Genomic DNA, 27,398 nt, shown 5'->3' on the forward strand with positions numbered 1-27,398 from the left:
GACCCTTTGCTCGTCTCTTACCAGAAGCAAAACAATGTCACTAATCCCAAGATGAGAAGTAGGCCACAGACTTTTTGATGATCAAAGGTCTTGTCCAGATGATGCAAGGGTCTGTAGGCATGTTGTAGTCTTTTCCTGGCAGATATCTTGACCTTGATCCTGAGTTCTGTACACTCTGCCATTTCTACTAACAGTTCTATACACTCTGCCATTTCTACTATCACTTCTATACACTCTGCCATTTCTGCTATCACTTTCTTCCATGTGATAGTAACTTCCCACATTATTTCATCCTATGTATTAACCTTTTTCTCTCTAACAGATTGACATTTGTTTCTAATTAATGTAATGACATCATTGTTATATATATATATATATATATATATATATATATATATATATTTATATATATTTGCAACCTTGTATCTAATTTTCTGTGTATCAACATTGTTTTTAATTTGTTTTATATGTAATATTGTGGAGCTTTTCTCTCTGGGTCTCCACTGAAAATGGGCTCATACTAGGCCCAGTGGACTTTCCCAGTCAACAAATGCAATAACTAAATAAATAAATAAGTAAATCTTGACCAGTCAGGAAGGTCCCACACACTCACTGTCAAATCAGAGACAATCAGGTGTCAATGTTCTCTGTTTTTTCTCTCACCTGGAGCAAAACAGCAGCATAAATTCCGAGCTGGCACCTATGAAGCAGTAATCTTTGTTGGAATATAGTCCATATGTCAGCTACAGAAAGATGTTTCAAGTTATTGATGTTCAGTATTCCAATAACGTGCCATCTCTCCAGAAGGTTTATTGGGAATAATAGTATGGAGCTGTACAGCAGAAATGCAACAAAAGTGTAGGCTGACTGCAATATTTTGCTCAGAAATGCAAAATCACAGTTGATGAACTTAATGATATAGGTCACAGGAAAAGTAAAGAGATAAGTTATATTGTAGTTATAAATGCAACATAATTTCATGCCTTTTGAGTAGTACAGCTCACTGTATTAAAACAATGTGTTACATGTGCAAAGTCTTATGCATGCCTAGAACTCAGATCATTAGCATGCTGAAAGGACCTCTAGGGGTTGGCGAGGAGAAAAGTAAAAGGAATACTGTCCATAAATCTGGCATTTAAAATATTTTAATTTAAAAATTGTACCCACTGTATTACTTCTTTGCAGATATCCTCTCTAGTTTGAACTCATCAGCTCTGTTTGGGGACCAGGATGCGGTGATGAAAGCAATTCAGGAGGCAAGAAAGATGAGAGAACAGTTCCACCGGGAACAACTGCAACATCAACAGCAGCAGCAGCAACAACATGCTACCGAAGGGAAGCTACCTTCATTAAGCAACATGGGACTTGGCAGCTGCAGAAATGACAAGGTACGACTCAGTTCTCCCTACATTTTAGCAAAGAACAGCCACTGTATTCTTTCAACCTATAACCTGTTTTTAGGATAAAACATAGTATATTCAGGTGTGGTAATAGAATTGTGTTAGACCAGAGAAAGAAAATTATTTAGCTTGCTAAGATAGAAAGTTGTTTAATAAATTAGTATAATTTTATAACAAACCATTTTCATCAGCGTACCATTGTTTTACAGTTAGAACATAAAATATTGAAGTAATGTTTCCTCTCTATAGAGGAATATGTATTTAAATGTTTTGTCTTTTGTACTAACATGTAATGACTATGTTCTGATTTCAGCATTATATCATTACATATCTTCTTTATTTAAGGTGTTATAATAGGGTATTTCCTTATTCTGTTTTATGTGCTTAATGTTAGTCTTGCAGCATGATAAAAAGAAACTTTGAAATTATAGGGAGATGGATAAATATAACAAGAACCTGAAATTTTTATTATGATGACTGCTGAAACAGTGAACAATATCATAACAGCACCACATTCTTGCTTATGAGATATTCTGATTAATAAACTTTCTGGTAATTTGTACTTGTCACCAAAGCTGCATTGTATAGCTTATGCATCAAAGCTGTTCGGTGATAATTTTATCACGATATGCAAAACACCAGAGTTCTTTGAGTACATTTCAATCTAGATGTCCATCTTAGAGCAGCATTAGCTGAAGCTCTGTGGCCATTTTCTCGTCAGATTTGATATGGTGCTACTGGTGATAAAATGGGGTTTCAAAATTCACCACAGATAGATGTTGATACTTCCCAGTATGGTGGCATGGACGGTCCAGAAAAAAAGTCAAAAAACAAACCACAGTCAAGGATAGTAGAAAAAAAACCTTCTTTGTCAACACCGAATGTGTTGCCCAAATCCACCACGGTATCCATTTCTTCGTACACTTCCTCATCCGGACCCAAGGCGTTCGCCCCTGCTTTCACATCACGATGATAATCAGGTTTACGTAGCTTGCTTCGTTCATCGGCATCAGCATTAGCGTTGGAAACCAAAATTTTAAGAGAGTTCTGGATCTCCATCAAAGTGGAAACTAGCAAATTATTAAAATCAGCATTGTTGTTAAAGTTAATGTTATTAGATGAAGGTGTCGGATATATAGAAATATCCAACAATGGATCTTCATTAATACCTTCATTAACCTCAGCCATGGCAAACCAAAAACGAATCCAAAACCAAAAAAACAGAGAATAATCCAAAAACAAACCACAGTCAAGGATAGTAGAAAAAAAACCTTCTTTGTCAACACCGAATATGTTGCCCAAATCCACCACGGTATCCATTTCTTCGTAAACTTCCTCATCCGGACCCAAGGCGTTCGCCCCTGCTTTCACATCACGATGATAATCAGGTTTACATAGCTTGCTTCATTCATCGGCATCATTAGCGTTGGAAACCAAAATTTTAAGAGAGTTCTGGATCTCCATCAAAGTGGAAACTAGCAAATTATTAAAATCAGCATTGTTAAAGTTAATGGGTCCGGATGAGGAAGTTTACGAAGAAATGGATACCGTGGTGGATTTGGGCAACACATTCGGTGTTGACAAAGAAGGTTTTTTTTCTACTATCCTTGACTGTGGTTTGTTTTTGGATTATTCTCTGTTTTTTTGGTTTTGGATCCAGAAAAAAAGTCGACAAGTAAAATGTACGTAGGTTAGATTATGAAACTACTTTTGCCTGTCTCTGAATTTTGACCATTGTTTGTCATGCAACTGGCTTCAATTTCCTATATCATCTTTATTCTAGCTACTGATTAGGTAATTAAAAAATTATATATCAATTTGTGCAAATATATATCTATATCTTTATCTCTATCTATACCTATCAATAGCTATATCTGTCTGTGTGTGTTTAAATATGTATGCGTACCTATGTATGTATATATCTATATATATATATATATATATATATATATATATATATATATATATATATATATACATATATATAGGGGTCTACTTTACATAATCAAAATACCATTTCCCCGACTTTTAAATCACCGAGACAAATGCACCGAAAATCCACTTAAATGAACACTTACATCACTGACAAAAAACTACAGGTAAGTAACCATTTGGTCGCACCACAAAAAAACATGAAAACTTAACCACATGCAAACCACCCATGTGGGGGGCTGCACCCCTCCACCGCCCCTAACTAAATATGTCAACTCCGAGATCACACCATAGTGGGGAAAGGGGCAAAATTCACCATGGTGGCCAAGGGGTTACTTACCTGTAGTTTTTTGTTGGTGATGTAAGTGTTTGTTTAAGTGGGTTTTCAGTGCTTTCGTCTCAGTGATTTAAAAGTCAGGTAAGTGGTATTTCAGTTATCTAAAGTAGACCCATATAGAAAGATGGGTGACATTCATTTGCTTTAAAGTCATAATACTGAAAAGCTGCTGCTGGCACAAAATAGCTAAAACTCAAAATATTGAAAATTTGAAATTTGCCCTTTTTACTGCTGTGCAATCCTGGAATTGGTATGTATATGTTGTAGGGAATATGGTAGGCACAACTCCCATCAAAGGGGCTTCCCTCTGCATAAAAAAGACTTTTTTTCAATATTTTAAGTGCAGATATTTTGATATACACCCATATATATGTATATGCATGTGTGTAAATATATACATCTATATATATATATACATATATATATATATATATATATGTATATATACATACATACATACGTATATGGATCTATGTAAGATGATCGAGTTTTTAGAAACTCAAAATTCATATGGTCAAAACCGTATGATCAAGTTTCCCTAAATTCAAACATCAAAAAACACCCACAAAAAATCTTATTTTTTTACATTTTTTGCAGGGGTCAAGACCCCCTGCACCCCCCACACCCCCTGCAAATTATGTATACCAACTCTGAGATCGCACTACAGTGAGCAAAAGATAAATTTCCTGATCCTCACTGTACTGCAATCTCCATTCAGAAGCTTTGAGTTTTCAAAGACGCGATTATATGGTCTCAGTCATACGAATTCTGAGTTTCTGAAAACTCTTTCAACTGATAGAGAACTATATATATAGGTATGTATGCGTTGTGTTTCTATATGTATATATATATATATATATATATATATATATATATATATATATATATATGTGTGTGTATGTATGTGTATATGTGTATGTATATATTGTGTGTGTGCATACATGTATGTATATACATATATATATATATATATATATATATATATATATATATATATCTATATATACATATGCGTGTGTGTGTGTGTGTGTGTGTGTGTGTGTGTGTGTGTGTGTGTGTATACGGATTCCCTCTCATGCATTGATTTACATTTTTTGTATGGAATGGAAGACAGTACTGATGAAGTTTCACAATAGCATATCCACCCCTGGAAAATCTTGAGTTACTGCTAAATGTCAGGAGTCAAAACAAGAAACTCTATTCCCTTCAATTTCTGCTCAACCTGGAAAATGTGGATATTTTTGCATTGAACATGACATGGTTTAAAGCCACAGGGAGCACTCCAGCAGTGCCTAACTACAATGTCTTACACACATTTAGACCAACTACTGCATAGGCAGAGAATACAGGTGGAGGTGTCACTATTTACATCAAAAACATACCCTAAGATGGGTAAAACAGTGTGACACCCTTGAGCTTCTCCATTGTCCAAATTCCACAGACATTGTCTCATACCAGGTCCTTGAAAGCTATATATCCCTGTCTTTTATCCAGGAAACCCATAACACATGTTTAACTTACTGGAGGCAGTCACTATTTAACTCAGTATTATTCATGGATGACTTAAACTACCCCATTGTAAAATGGGAATCATACATAACCTCAAACGTGCAGGCCCAGGGATTCTTGGACATTGTCAACATTAACAGCCTGGACCAGATAGCTCATACACCCACTAGGGATGTAAATGTACTGGTAAAGTTGGACCATAAAGTTGTCTCCTTTGAAATGAAAATAAACCCCGGGACACCTACTAACCCTGGAACATTTTGGGAACTATTTTAAGGCAAACTTCCCATTATTAAGTGATAACTTGGCAAACTTTGAAGCCCCTCCCTAACCCTGAGAATATTGTTTCCTCTGCATAATTGGCACCTTTATATTCACATCAATAGATGCATAGAGACAGCTGTGCCTACCAAGAATAAGAACAGAATAAACTCAAAATAATCAAGACATCCTGGTAGAATCTCAACATCAGCAGGTTATTTAACAAAAAGAAAAAAGTCATGGCAAAAAATTGAAAGTGCAACACCCAACAGGTAAAAAACTGTCATCGATGTAAGCAAACAACTCAGAGGGCAATTCAGGTCAACCAAAGCCAAAATTGAGGCAAAAATAACCTCCCTGACTAAGAAATACCATAAGACTTTTTTATCTATAACTACATACTCAATAATAGTACACAACAATGTGCTGAACTACTTGTAAACTGAGCCAGAAGATATAGCAAGTCTACTGGCTGACATTTTCCACTCCAGTTTTACCCCTCCCCCCAGCTACACCACAGGAAATGCCAAAATACCATCAAACACCCCCCCCCCCCAGCTATCACTAAGGAGTAGGTCCTTAATACATTCTCAAAGGTCAGCAGTCCTGCATCAGTGGACCAAGGTAATATCACAGGATGTCGCCTAAATAGCATGGAACATGACCTAGCTACTAGAGTCACTATTTAAATACAACCTCTAAACAAACTTCAAGCCATGTGAATGTGGAACCATCATCGCTCTGCACAAAGACAGGCCAGCTATGGATCACAGTAACTACATACCCATAAGTCTGACTAGTCTTGCATGCAAAACCATGATAATATTTATAATGGAAATGATTTACAATGACATCAGATATCTTCAAACACTGGATCTAATTCATTTTGGTTTCATCAAGGGCAGATTATGCCTACTCCACCTGGTGGACTTTTTTGAGAAGGTCATCAATGCAGTGAATGAAAACAAAAGGTACCCCACTCAGGCATTGTAGACAAACTCATGGAATTTACGTATAACCGCCTACTTGTGAGTTTCAGATAAGGTCCAAGAAGTTAGTATAGGGAAGTCCACCTCCCCAAAGAGATCAGTCACTAGCAGTGGTCTCTCAGGTCTTTATGCTGTATCCATTCCTTTTTGGACTTCTCTGATTTTGAGGCCAACATAAAGGGCTTTTGGATGACCAAGTTTTCAGATGATTACATACTAGATGCAATTATAGAATCCTCTCAAAACACTAATATTCTCCAAGAAGGGCTGACTCAGTCAAGTAACCAATGCTAGAGCCATGGTCTAAAACACATTGCCAAGAACTGTGTAATAGTAACCTTTGGGAAGTCTCTACACTTGGAAACTATGTAAATGATAACATATCCATAAGAGTAGATCCAGTAGTTAGGAATTTAGGGAAACAAGTAGACAGTAACCAGGTGTTGACCATGATATGACTATGGTAGTAAAGAAATCATTCTATATTGTATGGCTTCTAAGCAAGGGTATGGCATCTGTATCCAAGAAAGGCATTGTTCCACTCTATTCAGTCTTCATCAGATCAGTTACTGATATATATATATATAGAGCCAGGTACATACAACAACTTAAATACCACAGAGGTTTCTCATAAAAGGGATACAGGGCCTAAGCAACATGTGCTATGCAAATCGTCTTAAATCCTTATCCCGGTACTCTGTCTCCAACAGACTATTGAGAGGCAATCTGTGCCTGATAAGTATCCCTGGACCCCACTCTGACGAACTATCTGCATAGCCACAAAACAAATAGCATCATTATTGTTAAATCTAGGGATTTGAATGTGTTTGTGACATAAATAGAACATGTTGGAGGAACAGGTGTGTTTCTCAGAGACTACTCTTTCTGTAGAACAGGCTTCCCATCCATGTGATGATGATTTCTTTTCTAACCCAATTCTAGCATAACTTGGTCCAGTGGTTGGGGAATCAGAAATTCACCACTGGTTTTGCACCTATGTCCTTAAAGGACAAGGGCAGCCTGTAAATGGTTGACCATCCAAGCACTGGCATACATATACCCCTTAAAATAATTCTAAGGTACCTAATCTTGTCAGATACATCTGGGATTCATGGCTAGGCTTAAGAAGGCTCTTGTGGTAATTAGCCTAGTATACACCTGAGAACCTTGCTCAGCTAGGTAGTAGTGTTGTATTGCCAGTGTTCTTTTAGGGGTAAGATTTCTAGATCAGCATGAAGTATTCCAGATGATGTATTGTCACTGACCTCTCTATGTACAATGCAACTTCTCCCTTGTGGTATTGAGGATTTGTGTTTTGCCAACCTTAATTTTATTAACTCAGTCTATTATGTAAGCACTTAGCTTTATTTTGATTATATCATCCTATTGGTCACCCCTGAGATTTCTTTCCAGGTTTACGAGAATTAAAATGTCCTATCCCAATGTACAGTACTCCTATGCTTGTAATAAAGGTTCATGATTTTACAGCTCTTCAAATTGGAACAAAGCTGTTACAGTGTTCTACTGTGTTAAATTCTGTCTAATATTTTAAAAAGTGCATTTACAGAGGAATTGTAGGATCGTTATTCAGGTTACAAGTAAAAAGTCTTAAATTTAAATAAATAATGACACACACATCTTACTAGTAATATAATTAAAACCATGTACTCTCAGACTAATTTAAAATAATGACATTTGCCCTGTTACAAGTCATTTTACAAACATAATGTTAGTTATGAGTACAATAATACCTAATTTTATGGTATACTTAAATGGCATTACAACTGAAACAAACCGGGACACCTTTAATCTCAAAAACTAGTATCAGTTCTGAACAGTGCTAAGAGTAAGATTGTGTATTGGTTTTCTAACATAATAATAATATATATGTTTCTTGATTCCATATCAGATGATCAAACATACTATGTAAAAGCACAAGTTCAACATTGATGAAGGTATGTACTGAAGCTGAGTAATCCATCCATCCATCCATCCATCCATCCATCCATCCATCCATCCATCCATCCATCCATAACCCCTTTTCCCATTTTACACATGGGGTCGGGGTGTCACTTCAACAGTGACAATCATCTTGAGCCAAGGTTTACACCGCCGAGTGGCTAGCCATGCCATGGTAATTCATCTGTACCAGTCACTCTCACTTACACTTGCACCTATGGCCAATTTAGAGTGCCCAATCCACCTACTGCACGTCTTTGGAATGTGGGAGGAAACCGGAGCACCTGGAGGAAACCCACGCAACCGCAGGGAGGGCATGCAGACTCCACACATAATCTATTCATCTATGCTGAAAAAAAATTACAAGTTTTAAATTCTGCCTGGTGGATGCAAAGGCCTGTAGCTAAAGGAAAATGAGCAGATTAGATCTCTGAGGGCTATGTAGGGATGTGGAGAGATCAAATTATAGGTTTTCACTTAGCAGATTATATTCTGGTGACCAGTTCAGTGGCACATTTTCAGGAAAGCAAGCAATCTGGGCAGATGTAATTTTTTAATGTGCTTTATAGAAGATATTACAGCAGAGGTAGCAAGCAAAACCATGCCAAAAAGTTAGCTTGTGCTAGTTAACAGTACTTAAGAGTAAAAGGGAATTTCAGGCTTTATTTCTTTGTGACTTAAGTCAGTAATGAGTGCTGCCTGTTGAGTGATCTTCACATACAGAACTGAAGTGCACAGCAATTTCCATGACTGGAGAGATAGAAGAAATAAGGAATTCCTTTCTAATTCCTTGAGATATATGTATAATACTTAAAAAGAAACTACACCTAAAAGGACTAATCTGGCAGCAAGCCATTTGAAGAATTAATGCACTGCACTTTAAATAGACTTGGAGCATACATTTTAAGATATTTTGTTGATATGTAATTTTATGATGAAGTCAAATTGTCAGTCTGCTATTTCATCTCTGATATCAGTCTGCCCTGAGGAAAGGGAATAGGACAATTTATGCTTGGCTAGGGACATCTTTACAGATATGCTAAAAAGCATGTTATGTACACTGATGTCTTTCACATTTTTGTGAATATATAGCAGGATAAATCATCTGAACGACACATCCCATAAGTATGCACTATATTGACATATTTACTTATTAACATAGACTGCAATATCTAATACAACTTTTGTGTACTCAAAAGCATTATTTTTAACAATGTTTTCCCAGTGAGGTTAATGGTTTCTGGAATGGGATGAGTGACTGTAGTGCATGGGAACTACCTAAATGTTATAATCTGCTGGTACACTGACCTTTCACAAAGAGATAGTCATGTTTTGAAACATATTTACAGTGACAGTACATGATCAGGAGAGTTCTTGCGTGTAAAGTTATACTCCCTGTGACTCCTTGTTTTTGATCTTGTTAAATTATTTTACTTTTCTACATTAATTTTAAATTCTAAGGAGTTAAATATCACTTGCCATATACAAAGATAAAGCTCTGAATACGTCCTTGGTGGCCTGAGTTTGATGAACACTCAGGTGGTTGATCACTTGTGCATGAGAGGATGGGCATTCCCATCCCGGGGAAGGAAGGGACAGAGCAAGATATGAATAGTTTCAATCACTCAGAGGAGGGGTGGCATTGCAATGGGTCTGCTGGGGTTAGGCTTTCAGCTTGCCTGGCCATTACCTAGTGGTAACCCTCATTATAGAGTGCACGGCAGCATGTACTTACAGGGGTAGGGCATTGTTAGTACCCAAGGTGATGTAGGTAGCCCATCCCACAACCTAGCAATTGAAGCAGAGACTTACATAAATGATCTCATTGCAAAGATGGATCAAGAGCATGACCCTGGATGATGTCTGCCTAAATGGCAGGGTCACTAAAGCAGATCTGAGGACTCCTCATGTCTAGGGAATGGAAGGGCTGAAACAGAGAAGCCTGATGGCTGACACAATGGGGAAAAGGTACCTAGGGAGAGAAAAAAAGTAAAATATTATAAAAAAAAATACTAGTTTTATTATTACTACAAATTAGCAATACTAGCAACTATTTTACTTGATAGTAAGATTATTTATTAGACTTGATAGAGACTATTTACTAGACTTAACACATCGGCTACTGTTTTACTTAGTGTTAGTATTCTTTCTTGTTTTGAATAGAAAACACTGTCTGCTGTATAACAATTTTAGCTGCTACCTACCATCTTACTTTATATATAGTAGGGTTCTTTTATTTGTTTTTTAGGAAGGGAAAAGTATATTTTTGTGCAGCAGCAGATGTAGGTGCTACATTATTAGATCATACACACACATATACACCCACACACCTATATGTGTGTGTGTGTGTGTGTGTGTGTGTGTATAGATTTAGATACAGATATTGATATAGATGTAATTGCCTAATGAAAAACAGAATGCTCACTTCAGCGAAAAAAAAAAATATTCTTTTAGATAGACTTACAAAATCACAAGGGGAAAAATACTTCGTCCTCCAAAGCTCTTGTTAATTATGTAAACAACTCCAAAATTGCACAACAGTGGGGAAAAGGCAAATTCCCTGCTGTAATGCATTCTCACATACACACTGCAGTTGGCAAACAGTGCTGAAAGAACATTCACTCTTTTTGAATATTCAATATTACGAATACACACACACACACACACACACACACACACACACACATATATATATATATATATATATATATATATATATATATATATATATATGCATTTGAGCTTCCATGTACCTAAGCACAGGCATTTGTCAGATTGGAAATTAACAAAATGAAAATGAAACAATACAGATATATAAAGGAGGGTCATACAACCTTTCTGGGGACATATGCAAGTATGACCCCTGCTTTGATTCCTCACAGGGAATATGCCACCATTTCGGAGGAGTTCTGTATGGTAAAAAAGATTTCCAAACAGGGTTAAACACAAATGTCATGATTATAGTGACTTCACCCTGAAGATAAGTACCTTATATATCTGTGCATCTTGATTTTTTTCTCATAATTTTAGAAAATTTTTTAAACTCAGCAGAACTGCTTGTGACATTAACTTTTCTTCATATGTAAAAGTGGTGATTATGCTGTAAAAACTACAAAAGCTTATACATTGGCTTTGCATTAGTATAGTAAATTGCATGCCGGTCTTGAGCAGAAGTGGGCATGGCCTCATTGACTGATAGGTGAGACAGGAGTGTCGTGGTATGGAAAAGATGCATGACTGACAACCATGCAGATTTCAGTGTGACATGATGCATACACTGACTCCTGATCATGCATACATTTGTTTTTTTTTTTTTCCTTCATTTTTGCAGGAGAGCAAGCCTCCCTGCACTCTCCATGTGGGAGGCTCCACCTCCCCACCCCCTGCAAATTAAATACACCAACTCCTAGTTCGCACTACATTGAGGAAAAGGGTAAACTATGAATAGACAATAAATATCCATGCTGCCACTGGTATGAATATTACTTTACTTTTCTAAGACATCACTGACTGTTTGATGGTGGCTGGGTTTTAAGCAGGACTTGCTACTGTGCATCCTGTGAGGTTAAACTAGCACAAAGCCTGTACATTCTGGTACCAATTTCTGCATTTCAAAGTTGAGTTTTGAAAACAATGTCATTTCTCGGCAGCTGTGGCAGGCAGGAGTTACAGCAGGAATTATACACGGTATTCATTCTATATACTGTAAATGATAAAGATAACCTGCAAAAATCCATATGAAATGATGTGATATTGTTAATATCACCTTTATTCTCATTGATGGGAAAGATCCAACCCATTGGATCCATCTCAGCCATTTCAAAAGCTCGTGGTCTTCAGCAAAGCTTGTGGGCATCCCTCTTTACTGATAATGCAACCCTTTAGCTTACTCAGATCTTGTTTGCCACTCTGCAAAGAAAGTTCTACTAACAAGCTCTGGGCTAAGTGTTTCTATTTCTCTGATAGTATTGCTCATATTTTCTTATCGTTAGCTTAGTTTTTCTGTTTAAACAGTATTATATATCTTTACCCACTCTTAATTCTTCTTTAGAGAAAGTATTAGGCAATTTACTTCTTTCACTTTTTGTTAGCGTCTGTTTAAGTTAGAGGACATCTAACTAACATCTGCTTAAGTTAGAGGACGTTTCCCTTGCTTTTCCTCTTTTTCCATTTTAATTAGAGGATGAATAAAAAAATAGAGAGCTTTTCTTTCTCTTTTCTTCTAGGTGTCCATTTAAGTTAGAGGACTGCTTATGTGCATGTGTCTCTTCTTTCCCATTTTCCTGTTATAGGATGTCTCAAAAACAGGAAGGGGAACTTCTTGGCTTTAAAAAGTGTGAAAAATGCGGAAAAAAAGATGCCCCATAGTGATTCACACACTTTATGTGTGTATTGCATAGGGCCTCTTCACCTACAAGAGTCGTGCTCCATCTGCCATGGATTTAACCAGAGAGCACTGATGGAGCACAAGAATAAACTCATTCTGAAAGGGTTAAAAAACTCCCTTTTCTGAGGATATATCCTTGGAATTGTCTTCTAAATCTGACAAGTCTGAAAAATTGGAAAAGTCCCAAGAATGCCCTTTTTTGGAGCCAAAATCCTCCTTGGAGCTGAGGGAAAAAGCACCTAGACTGTCGGCTCCAATGGAACCCATGGAGCAAACAGCTGATCTTATATCCAAGGCTTCATCAGAGCAATTGGAACACTCAGCTCCAAAGTTGAACTTGCCTTCTGAATTCAGGTATCAGAGTCGATCGCCTTCTTTGGAACCAGTCCCCTCTCAGCTCACATCACCATTTTTGACCAGATCTAGATCACCTACCCTTGCTACTTGGTCCACCAGGAATCTGTCAGATGAAGTTGTGGATAGGGTAATGCAGAGGCTACTAAAGACACCAGCTTTGGTCAAATTATCATTCGATCTGAGCCCAAAAGAAACAGATTAAAAACAGTCTTCCCCCTCAGTGCCTGCTCCTCCTCCGATCCGTCCCTTTGTTTTGGAGCCAGAAGATTGCGACATCCAACTTGTGTCTGTTTCAGAACCAGAACTCATTGGCTTTTCAGATCCGGTATCTGCCCCAAGTGTTTACACCCAGTTGGAGCAGGAAACCTTTGGGAGCCAACACTCTCTGGTTGGGTCCTCACAGCCAGTTCACATCTATCTGGAACCGACCCTACCTCTGGGGGCTTCAGCGTGGGTGAGTTTGGCTCCTACCTCTGCTTCTGAGCTTCTGTCTTCTGCTCTGGAGGTTCCATCGGCACTGACGACACACTTGTCAGATCTGGGGAGCTCATCGGAGCAGGGGTGGATGGCCTTTGAAGTTATGAGGAGGGGTTTGACTGCTTCCCAGTTTGAGACACAATATCCTTCCTCCCAGTTCCATGCAGATGTCTTTCCCTCATCACATACTCTCTCTATAGGACTGCAGAGACCTCAGGCCTCAGGATGTCCAGCAGGGGACTCTCCCCTCTTCTGAAACCTTCCCAGAATATCCCACTGAGGTGGTCCCTCAGAAGAGGACATGCAAGAGGTAGCATCTTGACTCCCCAGAGGAGTCTATCACATCTGATACTGACCTCAATGAAGCAGATGGGTCCCCATGGTCACCTACTGAAGGTGTCTCCTTTGGAGACATCCAGGAAATTTTAAAGCAGAGAGGTGACTGGCAGTACACATATCCTTCAGCCGAGGAGTCTGTTTACCTGAAGGCCTTTGGATCTCACCCTTCAAACTTTTGGGTGTCTCCTCCTTCCATTGAGCTTATTGAGTTAATCTCTTGGAAGGCTTGATAGACCCCAGACTCCATAGAGCTTACTCCTTTAAGGCAAAACAAATACATTACAGCCCCTAAAGATAAGAGTTTTTTGACAAAAGGTGTAGCAGTTGATGGCATGGTTGTAGAGGTGGCCACTAAAAAGGAGCTATCTGAGACCATTTCCTGAATCCATCCTCTGAATAAGGATTCTAGGACCATGGTTAGGTATGGGAAGCACTTCTTTTCAACAGCAACCTTTGTCTTATGGTCAGTGAACTACCTTATCCACTTCACAAGATTGCAGAGGGACCTGTTAAAGAAACTATCAGACCCCCTCCAAGGAGCTGCAGCAGATAAAGTCAATGCTCAGCTTGCCACCCTAAATTCAGTGGTCAACTCATCCATGAGGCTCATATATGTAGCAGATGGAACGAGTAGGGTAGCAGTTTCAGGCAAAGCCTGGATGTGCCTTTGCATTTTTGAGGAGCCCTTCAAGTCTTTCTTTGTTAATGCCCCTTTTGATGGCTCTTCTCTTTTAGTGCCTAAGATTAAAGAGATGCTTACCAGGTGCGAAGAAGAAGGCAAGACCTTATCTGCCATTGGAGTGCATTTTACCACCCTTTCCCTAAGGGTCAGAGAGGTAGTGGGAAAATGTGGTTCAGAAAGTCATAGAGGTCTTTCCAGGACAGACAAGATGAAAATTCCCTGAGAGGCAGGGGGGACAATAATGGAAGACACCACCCTTGCGGCATTGGAGATCCACAGAATCAGGGCTCCAGAGAATCTTTCTTTGGTAGACCCTTCTACCACTCTTGAAGGAGTGCCTGATTGCTCTACTCTGGAGGCAGTCGGTGGTTGATTGTCCCTGCACTGAGAAACCTGGCAAAAGTTAACAAATGACAAATGGGTACAGGACATAACAGCCAGAGGATATATCATTCCCTTATCCTACCCAGTCCTGTAAAACAGTCATTCAGACATTCCACCCAGTCAGAAGGAGCAAGCAACATTGGGAATCCAAATGTTGCTAAGAAAAAGAGTCATCCAAGAAGTCCATGCAGACCACAGAGGATCCAGAACTTACTCAAGATTCTTTTTAGTTTAAAAAAAAACAGGGGACTGGAGACCCATTTTGAACCTCAGCAATCTGAACAAATCTGTGAAAAAGGCCAAATTATGGATGTTGACACTGCAGTCAATACTTCCATTCCTGGAAAAAGACAATTGAATGTGCTCTATAGACCTTCAGGATGCATACTACCACATTCAAATGGAAAGGCAATCCAGAAGGTACTTGCACTTCTGGCTAGGAGTCAGTCATTTCCAGTTTCATGTTCTGCCCTTTAGTCTCAATATAGCCCTCAGAGTGTTCACCAAGTATATGGCAGTAGTGGTGGCTCACCTGAGACACCAAGGATTCTGGGTGTTTCCATATTTGGATGACTGGCTCATAACTACCCCAACAAGGCTTTTTCTGCTGCAAGCCAGGGTCTTTGCTCTTCAACTCTACTCCTCCATAGGTATTACCATAAATTGCAAAACATCTGCTCTAGACCCATGTCAAAACTAAGTCTTCATAGGAGTAGAGATAAACACAAGCACACTGGTAGCAAGGCTCCCAAAAGACAGAGTAGATGATGTCCACCATTATGTAAGATTGATAATCAGGAAGAAGCAAGCCTCCACAAAACTGGTTCTTCAGGTGCTGTGGAAAATGGCTGCATCAATCGTACTCATTCCCCTAGCTCGTCTTCATATGAGAATACTTCAGTGGTTACTTTCTGCAAAATGGTCAATCCTGGAACTTCCAGTGTCACCCAAAATTATGATAAACAGTTCCTGCAAAAAGGATCTCCAATGGAGGATTCACTCTCCTTTATTATCTCAAGGCCATCTCTTCATCCCCCCTCAACCCTATGCCATGGTAACCATGGACACTTCCCAGATAGGTTGGGAGGGGGTATTATCGGGAAGATGGTTCAAGGCATCTATCAGGAACATGAGGCTCATTTGCACATTAACATCCTGGAGATAAGGGCGGTGCTTTTAGGGTTGGAATGATAGCAAACCAGTCAAACAACATGTCTGTAGTCTGGTACATAAACAGGGGGGAACCAGATCTTCCCCCTTTTGTCATTTGTCACAGTGTAATGTGGTTTGCACTCTTGCAAAACATGTTGTACATGCCTTTGGGAGTATTGTGGTCTGTTGTACTTTTTACTGTTTTTGTTTCATTTAGTGGAGAGGTCTCTGAGTTGTGTATTTGTTCTTTTCTATTGTTTGATTTAGTGTTTGCTTTAAGATAGTGTCAACCAGAGTATATATAATTGCACATACATGCACATACACACACATATATATATCTGTTTGTGTACACACACGCACATATATATATATATATATATATATATATATATATATATATATATATATATATATATATATATGAGTAGTTATTTTGACAGAATCACATTTCACTGAATCACAGCTGACGGAAAGCACATTTGACTGAAAAAACAATTCATAGAATCACATTTGGCTAAAAAATGTTGTCACAAGGGACTTCCAAGATGGCTACACACCTTGAATAATAGCTTACTTTCAGCTCTCCTGGTGTGAAAACAGAAATTCATAAAACAGAGGCAGTAAATTTGTCTTTTTGGGTAAATTTAGTTACTGGCTAGTAAGTGCATTGCCTAAATTCCAGCAGAGAAGAAATTTAGAGAATGTAAAAGAAAATTAACCACAACAGATGAGGAAAAAATACTGGCTGGGAAAATTCCTGCAGCTGTTCAGGAAAAAAGCAGTTTTAGCTCCAGCTTTGATGCAAGACATGACCTCAAGTAATCTAGAGGAAAAAAAAAGTAAAATATGCTCAGAGCTGATTAAAATAAACAAAACACTGAAGCAGTATATCAACTCAAATAATGAAAGACTGGAAAAATTGAAGATTAAAACAGATCTTCAGATGAGCTAATAAAACTGGAAACCTCAGAAAGTGAAATGAAGAAAAGGCTGGCTGAGTATGAGGCTGCTCAAGAAGAGATGTTTCAAAAAATAGTAGGATTAGAGTTAGGGAAAATCTGAGATGTTTTGCTGTACCAGAGAAACTGTAAGGAGCAGATTATATTAATTTTATGAAAGCCCAAATAAGCAATTAGACTGGTATCCCACAGCAGGAGTTGTTAATTGAAAGGACACATAGTGCATATGCTCCAAACTTGGCCAGGAAAAAGCAGGGAAGACCTCTAGTAGTAAATGTGCAATCCTACCAACAAAAAGAATTGATTTCAACAAACCTATGGCAGAAGGACCAAGTACTAAAAGTTGGACACAATAGAGTGTTTGTGGAAAATGATTACTCACTATATACCAGGCAGAGGTGGAGTAAATGTATGCCAGCAGTCAGAAAATATTGAGAGTCAGATGTGAGATTCAAGCTGCTGTATCCATCTATCTTCGGAATGTTTTTTTGCCTGGATGATCAAAGTAATTTTTTATGCAGATTATGCTAAGTAGGAAACACAAAAGTTTGTCCACCAAAAAGTGAGCTATCAAACAGAAGGGGACTCTGCTTCTTATTTTTCTGATAATAAAGCTCATAGATAGACTTTGTCAATGAAACCTTTTCCACTGTTCCAAAGGAAATGCTTGAGAGACAGAGAAAAACACAGAAGTTGACTAGAAGGACCAAGAGTATGTTAGAAATGAACCAGAGATTGGAGGTGGGAGATGGAGATCAGCAGGAAAAAAAATAATCTCAGAAATTAATGAATAAATATGGGATTCCAAAGTATCAATCACATTTGTGAAATATGGCTGAACAAGAAAACCTGGAAATATTGGACTTTTTGACTTTGTTAAACTTGTAGGGAACTCCAAAGTATATGTCCCACTTCATGTCATTAATATTTGGAAAATCTTTAGAAAAGGGAAAGGTATGAAAGAGGTAACTGTAAGTAAAACAATTTTTATTTTTAACAGTATTTTTATAAAACATGACATATACTGCATGTTATATTGTAAAGCATTTCAGTTATTTTTGTGTGTTATAGGGATACTAAAGTAAACAGGTTCCCTTTTTTCCTTCTTTCTTTCTTCTTGTTTAGCTTTAAGAAATGTAGGCAATGCAATGTAAAAAGAAAAGAAAGACCAGACAAAAGCATGGTTAATAGAATAACATGCTTGGGTTTTTGAGGTGATGGACAGGTTGTAAAAGTGTACAGATCATGTTATTAGTAAATTGATATACTTTGTTTTTACTTTTGCAAAGGGAATGACTGGATTAAGGCCCTTAACTTGAACTAACAACAAGGTTTAAGTGGAAGAAAGGAAATTAAAAAAAATGAATGTAATGAAAAGTTTTTCTTTTGCAAATAAATGTTCACAGTGTAAAATGAGAAGCTTGTAGCTGAAGGCAACTATGTATCTGGTTCTCAAGTTTCTATGGAGCAAGCTGCTAAGAGAGTAATAAAAACAGAATGTTTTTTTCTTTATGGCTAAAAGGCAATGTTTTCTGCAAGCATTCAGGTTGTTTTCTACATCTGTGAGAGGAATAATGATAAGAAAACACAGACAATACTTAGTGTTAGTAGAAACGCAGGGTGTTCCATCTGTCTTAGCATGGATAACCTTAATTACAGGTCAACTAAAGCTGATGAGTGTCACTTTCAGTCTTGGACAACTGATCCTATCAGGAGGGTTAAACTTCATTACTTGAAGATGTATATAGTTGTGTGTCTTTGTATTAAGTTAAGAGGTTACTGGTATGTTCTGGAGGTATGTTTATTTTTTTGTTTGAGGTTTTTCATTAAACCAAAACATCTTGTAAGATATGACATATATTCAAATGAATGTGACAAGAGACAGTTGTATAAAAGATCAACCAAACATCAATGTATGCATATAACACAAAAGCTGAAAATAGACTTTAAAAAGCTGTTATGTGTAACAGATGGAAATAATAGCTTCTTATCATAAAGGCAATGCTTTCCATACTATCTCTGAATGCAAATGGTCTCACAGGTATATACAAAACAGAAAGAGTAGTGAACTATATTAAGAAATACAGAGTGCAAATGGCTGTTCTACAGGAGATACATTTGGAAAGACATGAGCATGTGAATTTGATAAAGAAAGGATTTCAGGATGGTTATTCAGTGAAATATCAGGGGCAAAAGAAAAGGGGATTATTTATATTAATTACTAGAGAAACTTTAATAATGATATAAGAGGGGAAAACATAATAATGGTATATTTGTAGTAGTAGTAGTATGGGGCTGCTGGCAAGGGAGAAGGATTATGTTAGCATGCATTTATATTACTCCTAAAACTTCTACAATGGAGCTTAAGAAAACTCTGCAAGAAATAATCACCTTTCAGCAGGGAATATTACTTTTAGGTGAAAACTGGAATTTGATTTGCAACAGTGAGGATGTATCTGGGGGGAAGCTAGAAGGGAAAATATAAAAAAACAGCTTAGATTTTTGAAGAAATTTATGAAAATAATTTGGTAAGGAGGATGTGAATTCAGCATTAGGAGCTTAAAATAATTTACATATTATTCCCCAAGGTATAAAAACTGTGCTAGGGAGACAGAAATTATATTTCACAGGATCATGTGCAATTAATATGAAGTGTTAATATGCATCCAATAACTATTCCAGATAATGCACCAATAATAACTAAATAAAAATTCAGGTTAATGAAATAAAAATGAGACACTGATGCTTCCCATCAATCTGCTAAACAGAGAGGAATTTAAGGAATGGGTAGTAGAAATTATTCAGAGATTATTACAGAAGAGAGAAATTTCTTCAGAAGATATAGCTAAGGTGTGGGAAAAATGAAAGTGGAGTTTAAAATAGAGAAGAACTAAAAGAAAAAGTGATATGGTTAAGACGTAACATGAATTATTCAGAGTGGCTGGCAAAGGTTAAATTATTGCAGATTAGGGGAGCTCTCACAGAAAAAGAAGAGACAAAATTGCAGAGTACTAAAGAGAAATGAGGGACTACCTAGATAATATGAATGAACTTTGAAAGATTGCTGTTAAACAACTGCTTTTTGCTAATAACTCCAGAACACAAAAGCTCAGGCAACAGAAAGTAGAAAGTGTTGCTGCCAAGCTTCAGGACCCTAAAACACGGAAAATACTGAGAGATTCTGTAGAGGTATTAGCAATATTTTCGATTTTTTTTGAAAATCTGAATAAAGCAGAGAACTGTGGAAATCAAGAACAAGTAGAAAATGGAAATATTTATGGAAGAACTGAATATGCCATGGTTAGAGCTAGATGAGGCTCAATTATTAACAGCTGGGATAAGAGGAGATGAGATAAAAATGGTGGCGTACAACAAGTTTACAAGAAAGTCTTCAGTAATAGATGGCATTCCTGTGGAAGTTTAGAAGCGAGGAGGGAAGAAAGTGATAAAGATCTGGAAGGTTTTGTTTAACATTATTTTAAAAGATAGAGAAAGCTTCAGTATCATGGAAGAAATCTGTAGTGGCTGTAATACCTAAAAATGCTAAAGACCCATCAGATCCAGCTTCATATAAGCCTATTCCAATTCTAATCCATGATTATAAAGTGTTTATGTCTATAATGGGTAAAAGAATGGCAAAAGTTTGCCAAAATTGATAGATGTTAATCCATGTTGTTTTGCGGAATGGAAGCAAACATTTGACAATATTAACAGACAATGATGATCCAGAGGGAAGCAGAATTTAAGAAGGTACCACTATTGATGGTAGATCTTGATGCAGAGAAGGCATTCAACAGAGTAAGCTGGTATTTTGTGAGGAGGGCAATGGAAGCATTTGCATTCCCAGACACAATAATAAAGTTACTTAAGAGGATATATGAGGGATCGGTGGCAAATATTAAAGTTGGCATGTTCCTCTCTGATAAGTTCTCTTTAAACAGAGGAACTGGACAGGGGTGTCCCTTTCCCTCTTGTTATTTCCATTATATTTAGAACCATTGGTAAATAAAATAAGGGACTCAGAAATTGAAGGATATAACAGGTATGGTAATCAAGTAAAGTTTGAGCTTGTAGTTGTTAAGGTTTACTTTTTCCTTTTGGAATTGTTCGTGTACTACAACAAACCATGGAATCAACAAAAGTTGGTTTTATTTGCAGATGATATTATTCTATACCTGATAAAAAACAGAAAAAGGACATTTCAGTGCTGTGGAACACTGTAAGACAGTTTCAGATCTTTTTGGGATACAAAATTAATGAAGATAAAACAAAAACAATAATGTTAAACTATGTCTTCGCACAAGAATTGGTTCAGCAATACCCATATTTATGGGGACATAATAAAATGATGTAATTAGGAGTATGGGTTAAAAAGGATTCTGTAATGGCCACTAAGGATACATCAGAAGAGGCTAAACAAAAGTTAATACAAAAACTGAGAAACCGGAAGCTCTGTTTTATGGAGGTGGATAGCAAGATACCAGCAGTGTAAATGTTTTTAGTCCCTTTAGTTTTATACACAGGTCAGACAACTTTTTATCAACCAGAGGAGAAGTTGTGGATCGTAATCAATAAAGACTTGAATGATTTTGTCTGGGAGGGGAAGAGGGCAAGAGTCAAATGCAATAAGTTGATCCTTCCAATAGAACAAGGTGGTTTGGGATTACCTGATTTCAAGGGACATTTCAGAGTTATGGAGTTAAGGCTGCTATACATAGCAGAAGCAGAAAGCTGTAATTCATAGTAGAATGGAATGATGTTGAAACGGGGGGGGATCTCAAGAAATTAAGAGATCCTGGGATTTTAGATGCACATCCTTAAGGAGAATAATAGTAGCAATACAGAATATAAAGTAGCAGAAAGTATTCTAAGAACTAAGCCAACACAGAAATGGAGAAATGAGATTTTGCAATAGGGATTACTGCAATTAGAGGTACAGGCAATAGGAAAGAGGGTGCTGGAATTTACTGTAGAAAACTGGCAAATTAATCAATATACTGGGAGCAAATAGAACTGGGAGAGGCCAAGGACACATTTGGACCAGCAGCTAGAGACCATCTTCCCTATCAGGGATTGATATCAGAGTATATGCAAAAAAAAAAAAGGAATAGGGGGTCCTAAGTGAAAGACCAGCACTGGTAGAGTTTTTAGTAGAATCAAGAACAGAAACTGCTGTTAAAAAGGGGATAATTAGTATGGCATACAAAATATGGCGTGGTAACTATAGAAATCAATTAAACTAGGTTAGAAAAAATGGGGAAGATAGATTAGATAAAAAAATCACACAAAGAAACAATGGGAGGACATAAGTGTAACTCCCAAATATGCAACAATTCTAGAAGATTTAGGATTTTTGCTTGGAAGTGTTTGCATCAGTGTTTTTGTACCGCAAGCAGACTCTAAAGAATTTTCCCTCAGGCAGATTGCAAATGTTGGAGGTATGATGGAGAAGAAAGCGATAACTGGGAACATATTTTTGGGCATCTAATAAGTTGTCAGACTTTAAAAATTACATTAAAAATTCCCTGCAGACTACTCTGTCAAAAATATTGGTGGAGCAAATTGGTGTAACTAAGGAAATATTTGCTAGAGCGATACAGACTCTGAACTGCCTAGACATAGTAAAGCCTTGCTGAGTTTAATTCTGGTGGGTGACAAAAATGCAGTTAGTAGAAAATGGAAATTAAAGTCTAAACCAACAACATTAGAAGTAGTGAATATGGCAACAGAGATAAAAATAACTGGAAGAAGGATATTTAGGAAAAGATAGGAAGAAATTACATAGAAAAAATGAAACTTGTGGGAACAATACATGCAGAATAATCTTTTACAGCAGGAATGAGGTTTAATGGAAGGCAAGAACTGAATGAGCTATATAATGTCTGACTGACAATAACTGGCTCGAAGACTATATGTAATAACTATATCAGTATAGTTTGTTTTAATTTATACAATGTATGATTGCTTATGTCATAAGTGATAATTCGATAAAGATTTCTTTTTGTTTAAAAAAAAAATGACATCACACCAAACATGCCTTAAAATACTTGCTTTTTGCAAGGATCCTTGGTCCTTACTTAAATATATTAACTCCACAGTTGCACAACTGGAGTGAAAGGAGAAAAAACACACACAGAAAATCACTGCTAATGCACAAACACATTTCACAGAAAAAGTTCATTAAACAATATATACTTTAAAGATTTTTTTTTTTTTTTTTTTGCAGAAGGGCAAGTCACCCTTTCCCTCCCACCCCTTTATTTAAATATAATTCTACTACAGCCACACAACAGTTGAGAAAAGTGAAAAACACACCCACGGTGAATCACTGCTTCTTTACAATTTTCAGTCAATCATGAGTAAGTCAAACAAGTTTTCAGTCAGATGTATTTTCAGTCATATTTGTTCAGTCAGTTGTGATTCAGCAAAATGTGATTCAGTAAAAACAGCTCCTACTACTACTCTCCCTCTCTCTCTCTCTCTCTCTCTATATATATATGTATATATATATATATATAGACAGAGAGAGAGAGAGAGAAAATGCACTTTGGGAATTAGGTGGTACAACTAGTAAGACATTAAGAAAATCTGTCTGAGCCTGACTGGGCGACATTGCACCAGGATTCCATGATTTCCTGGCCTCATATTTTCCCCATCTGGTTTTATGTATGGAGCCCCAGTCCAAAGAGGCAGGTCTAGTAGATGAACAAAGATGGGCTCTGAGACATAGCTTATAACAAGCAGCATTAATGAATATATATGTGTGTGTGTGTGTGTGTGTGTGTGTGTGTGTGTGTGTGTGTGTGTGTGTATGTAAAATGTATGCAAAATTAAATACACATAATTGAAAATAAACCTTTTTATTGCATGCTTAGTTGTTTTGCTTTTTGATGGTACTTCTGTTGATATAATCTGCTAGCCTTTGCTGTCTACAGACATGCATATTTTCATATTTTCTTTTTATTAATTTTTATTTTTACATTGTTGCTTTGCTTAAAAATGTTGCATTCAGTGAATGCATAAAGTGCTCGCTCCTGCCTCAATTTGCCATCCTGACATTATTTTCACTATATCTTATATAGAAGTCTAGAATTCATTTTCTTTTCTCTTTCACACCTAAAGTCTTCATAATCAGATTGTGCCAATAATATTGTCACTTTGCTTAATGAACTTGATTATATACTGCTGTAATTCATAGTGTATATGTGCAAATACTATAGTATGACGTTAAAACTAGGAGAAAGGCACAAAATCTATAGTAAACATACATCCCATTATATTTTTGCTGTAACTGAGACAAAACATCTTTAATTTCCATGTAGCACACTGCACAAACTGTTTTGTAGGATATATTACAGGACCATTTTGTCTTCAATCTTCTTTTGAAGGGTTAAGTGGAATGTGTTTAGATACACAGCTGCATCATGTCTGTTGCTTGAATAAAAATTTGCAAACTACATTATGACAGTAGATGGCTTGTCACACAACTGGATATATTTGAATCCAAAAACCTTATAATGCTTAGCTACTGAGCTTCTACAAAAGTGTATAAGTAATCTAGAGCACATATCAAAAAATATGTACAATGACAGAAAGGATTCAGATCATTAAAGTTGTATGAGTTATAGATTTTAATTCTGAAAGTCAATTTTGTATTGGAAATGCTTATGACACTTTGTATGGTTTTGGAAAAATGTTTCAAAACTCACACATTCCAAATGTGTGTACATGTGTGTGACAGTGTGTGGATGATAAAATGCAGATATACCTAAACAGTGAATGCCAGAGGACTGCCTGCCCTTTATTATGAATGCTGTCCAATTTAATGTCCACCTGTTTAAAACATACTATTGTAGGTCACTCTCAAGCAGTAGCTCGTATGTCACACTGAGGTAGCGAAACAAATAAGTGTTTTTTTTTCCTCTACCACTATAATAAGTTGAACAAAATATATAATTGCAAAGCCATCATAGAATTAACAGTAAGTATGTCATTTGCATTTCACTTCGGTCATATTTTAGATGATGAAAATTGTCAATATGCTGAAACAGTTTTGTGCAGAATCACCTGTTATGTTCAAGAAGGTGGGAGTGTCTCATATTTTCATGAGATTTTCATATTGTTTTTAAAACATGGATGCTAAACAGGCATTCTGTGACTGAAAAATAATGTTATTTTAGCTAATAATCTATCATTTAATTATACAGTGTATTGAGATACTGCAGACATTTCATAAACCTTCTCCATATGTTCTTGAGCAGTATAAATGTAATTTATACTAGGCTATTTGCTTTGGACTCCACAGATTTCCTTTGTCATGTAACATAAGTGTCCTAATTTACTTTATGCCATTTACTGTCTTACTTGATGAAGTGATCAGTAAAAATTTAATGATATCATAAAGTAATGAAATGCATTAATTTGGCATGCTTTTGGCTGTCTTGGTTGTAAATTTACATTACTAAACAAAATTGTTTTGCAGCCAAATGCATTGTTATATGGCATGCATAAATGAGCAAGTGGATTTAAAAGCAGTTTTAATGGTATTTTGTAATTTACAGTCTATTCAGGTGATAAAGAAAACACTTCCTTGAAAGATAAATGCAGCTAAAACAACTAGCATGCTGTTTTAGAAAGAAACCAGAGATACCCCAGAAATCTGAATGATTTCTCCTCATTATTCCTTTTTTAGTATGGTACTAATCTTAAAACAAAACTATATATCTGGTAGGTATTAATTAACAAGAAAATGGTAATAAACTGTAATGCATAACTATAATTTATCATTGCCAGTAACAACTATTTATATGCTGTGAATGTATGATTTGTGGAGTATCATTTAAAAGCTGAAACCAAAATAAAATGATATGTCTGGATGCATTTACTGAATTGTCAGTACATGCAACTGTGCATGTCATACATGCTTTTGTGCGTGTGTGTATGTGCACATGCACATATGCATGCATGCATTCTGGGAAGAGTTGGCTCCATACCCATTGGTTCATAGGTTCTTACTAGGCCATTGATCCCTGGGAATCTTGAGAAACCTAACCATGAATTCCCAAGAAGTTTTTTGTGCTTGTAATTTAAGAACAGAATAACCCAGAGCAGAGGAATTTGTACATGTTATCTCTTTCCAGATTGGTCAGGGGTGCTACTCCCAGGATGAATTTGCAGTTTCCTATCCCTTCATTCAAATTACGTTTGTATAGAGTAAGAGAAGTACGTTGTTTTATGTGGAGTGAAGATGATTCCAAAGACAAAAAGTATCCGTGATACATACCATTTATGTGGAAAAAGATCTCTTGTGTGGGTGTTTAAGCTACCACCGGACCTGCAGATGTATACAGTAGGTCTGAAAGGATAAGATCTGTTGAGGCTCTGTATGTAAAGCAAAGGTTATCCTTCAGTAGCCTACATGACACCGAAAGGCATTGAGGTGATCAGTGTAGTTATTATTAATGCCCTAGATTTTCTTGGTGAGAACATGCTGTTGTCATTTAGTTTGTGTCATGTGTTTGGACAGGTACATGTGAAAGGGAGCTGTATACTCAAAAATGAGCCTAGTAAGTGCCAGATAAAGTGGAATGATCACATCCCTGGACCTGGACTCTATACCTCTGCTAATAAGCACAATGAAAAATGAATTTACTCACAATAGTGAATACATATTGATAAAAGGGCAGTTCAGTGCCTACAAAGATTCTCAGGACCCTAACTACTCAATTGATTTTCACGGGTATGTTATCAATGTAATAGTCACATGCCACACAAACAATTTTGAAAGATTTAATCTTAAAGTTTATATGATGGGCAATACAACTTCACTGTTATTTGAACTATGTCTAATGTTGCAAAAATAACATTAATTGCTGTTCATCTATTATTTATTTATATTATCATAACTTTCATATTCTTATACATATCTCAACAACCAAGTAATACTGACAGAACTGCATAGCCTCACATGAAAGCTCAAACACAGAGAAGGAAAATGCTCTTAACAGTGTGTATGCATATATGCATATGGCTTGAGTGATTGCTGAGGTATTAAAAAAATGTTTAGAAAATATTGCAAGCATAATGTTTACCATGTTTATTATGACATATAAAATTTAGTTTACACCTAGAATCTAATGAGCAATACCACTTTAAAGATTTGTTTGTGCTGTTTGGAGCACATGCCCCTTCCATGGCACATGCTTCTTGCCTGATGTAGCTCTTCAATGTAGCGCACATTTTGTACTGTTGTTGACCGTAATCTTACGACT

At 36.8% G+C, this 27,398-nt stretch overlaps 1 protein-coding gene across 4 annotated transcripts in view; it reads left to right on the forward strand.

The window, feature by feature from the left end:
• The window catches only part of SOX6 (SRY-box transcription factor 6), a 2,230,635-nt gene that overhangs the window by 2,081,443 nt on the left and 121,794 nt on the right, over window positions 1-27,398 (forward strand). For all 4 annotated transcript variants that reach the window (XM_044082775.1, XM_044082774.1, XM_044082776.1 and 1 more), the window contains one exon: window positions 1,186-1,388. In XM_044082775.1, the coding sequence (XP_043938710.1) occupies window positions 1,186-1,388 (203 nt within the window). The remainder of the gene's footprint in view (window positions 1-1,185; window positions 1,389-27,398) is intronic.

This window comes from Protopterus annectens, chromosome 9.part0 (genome assembly GCF_019279795.1).
Source record: "Protopterus annectens isolate FY-2018-M chromosome 9.part0, PAN1.0, whole genome shotgun sequence".
Taxonomy (NCBI): Eukaryota; Metazoa; Chordata; order Ceratodontiformes; family Protopteridae; genus Protopterus; species Protopterus annectens.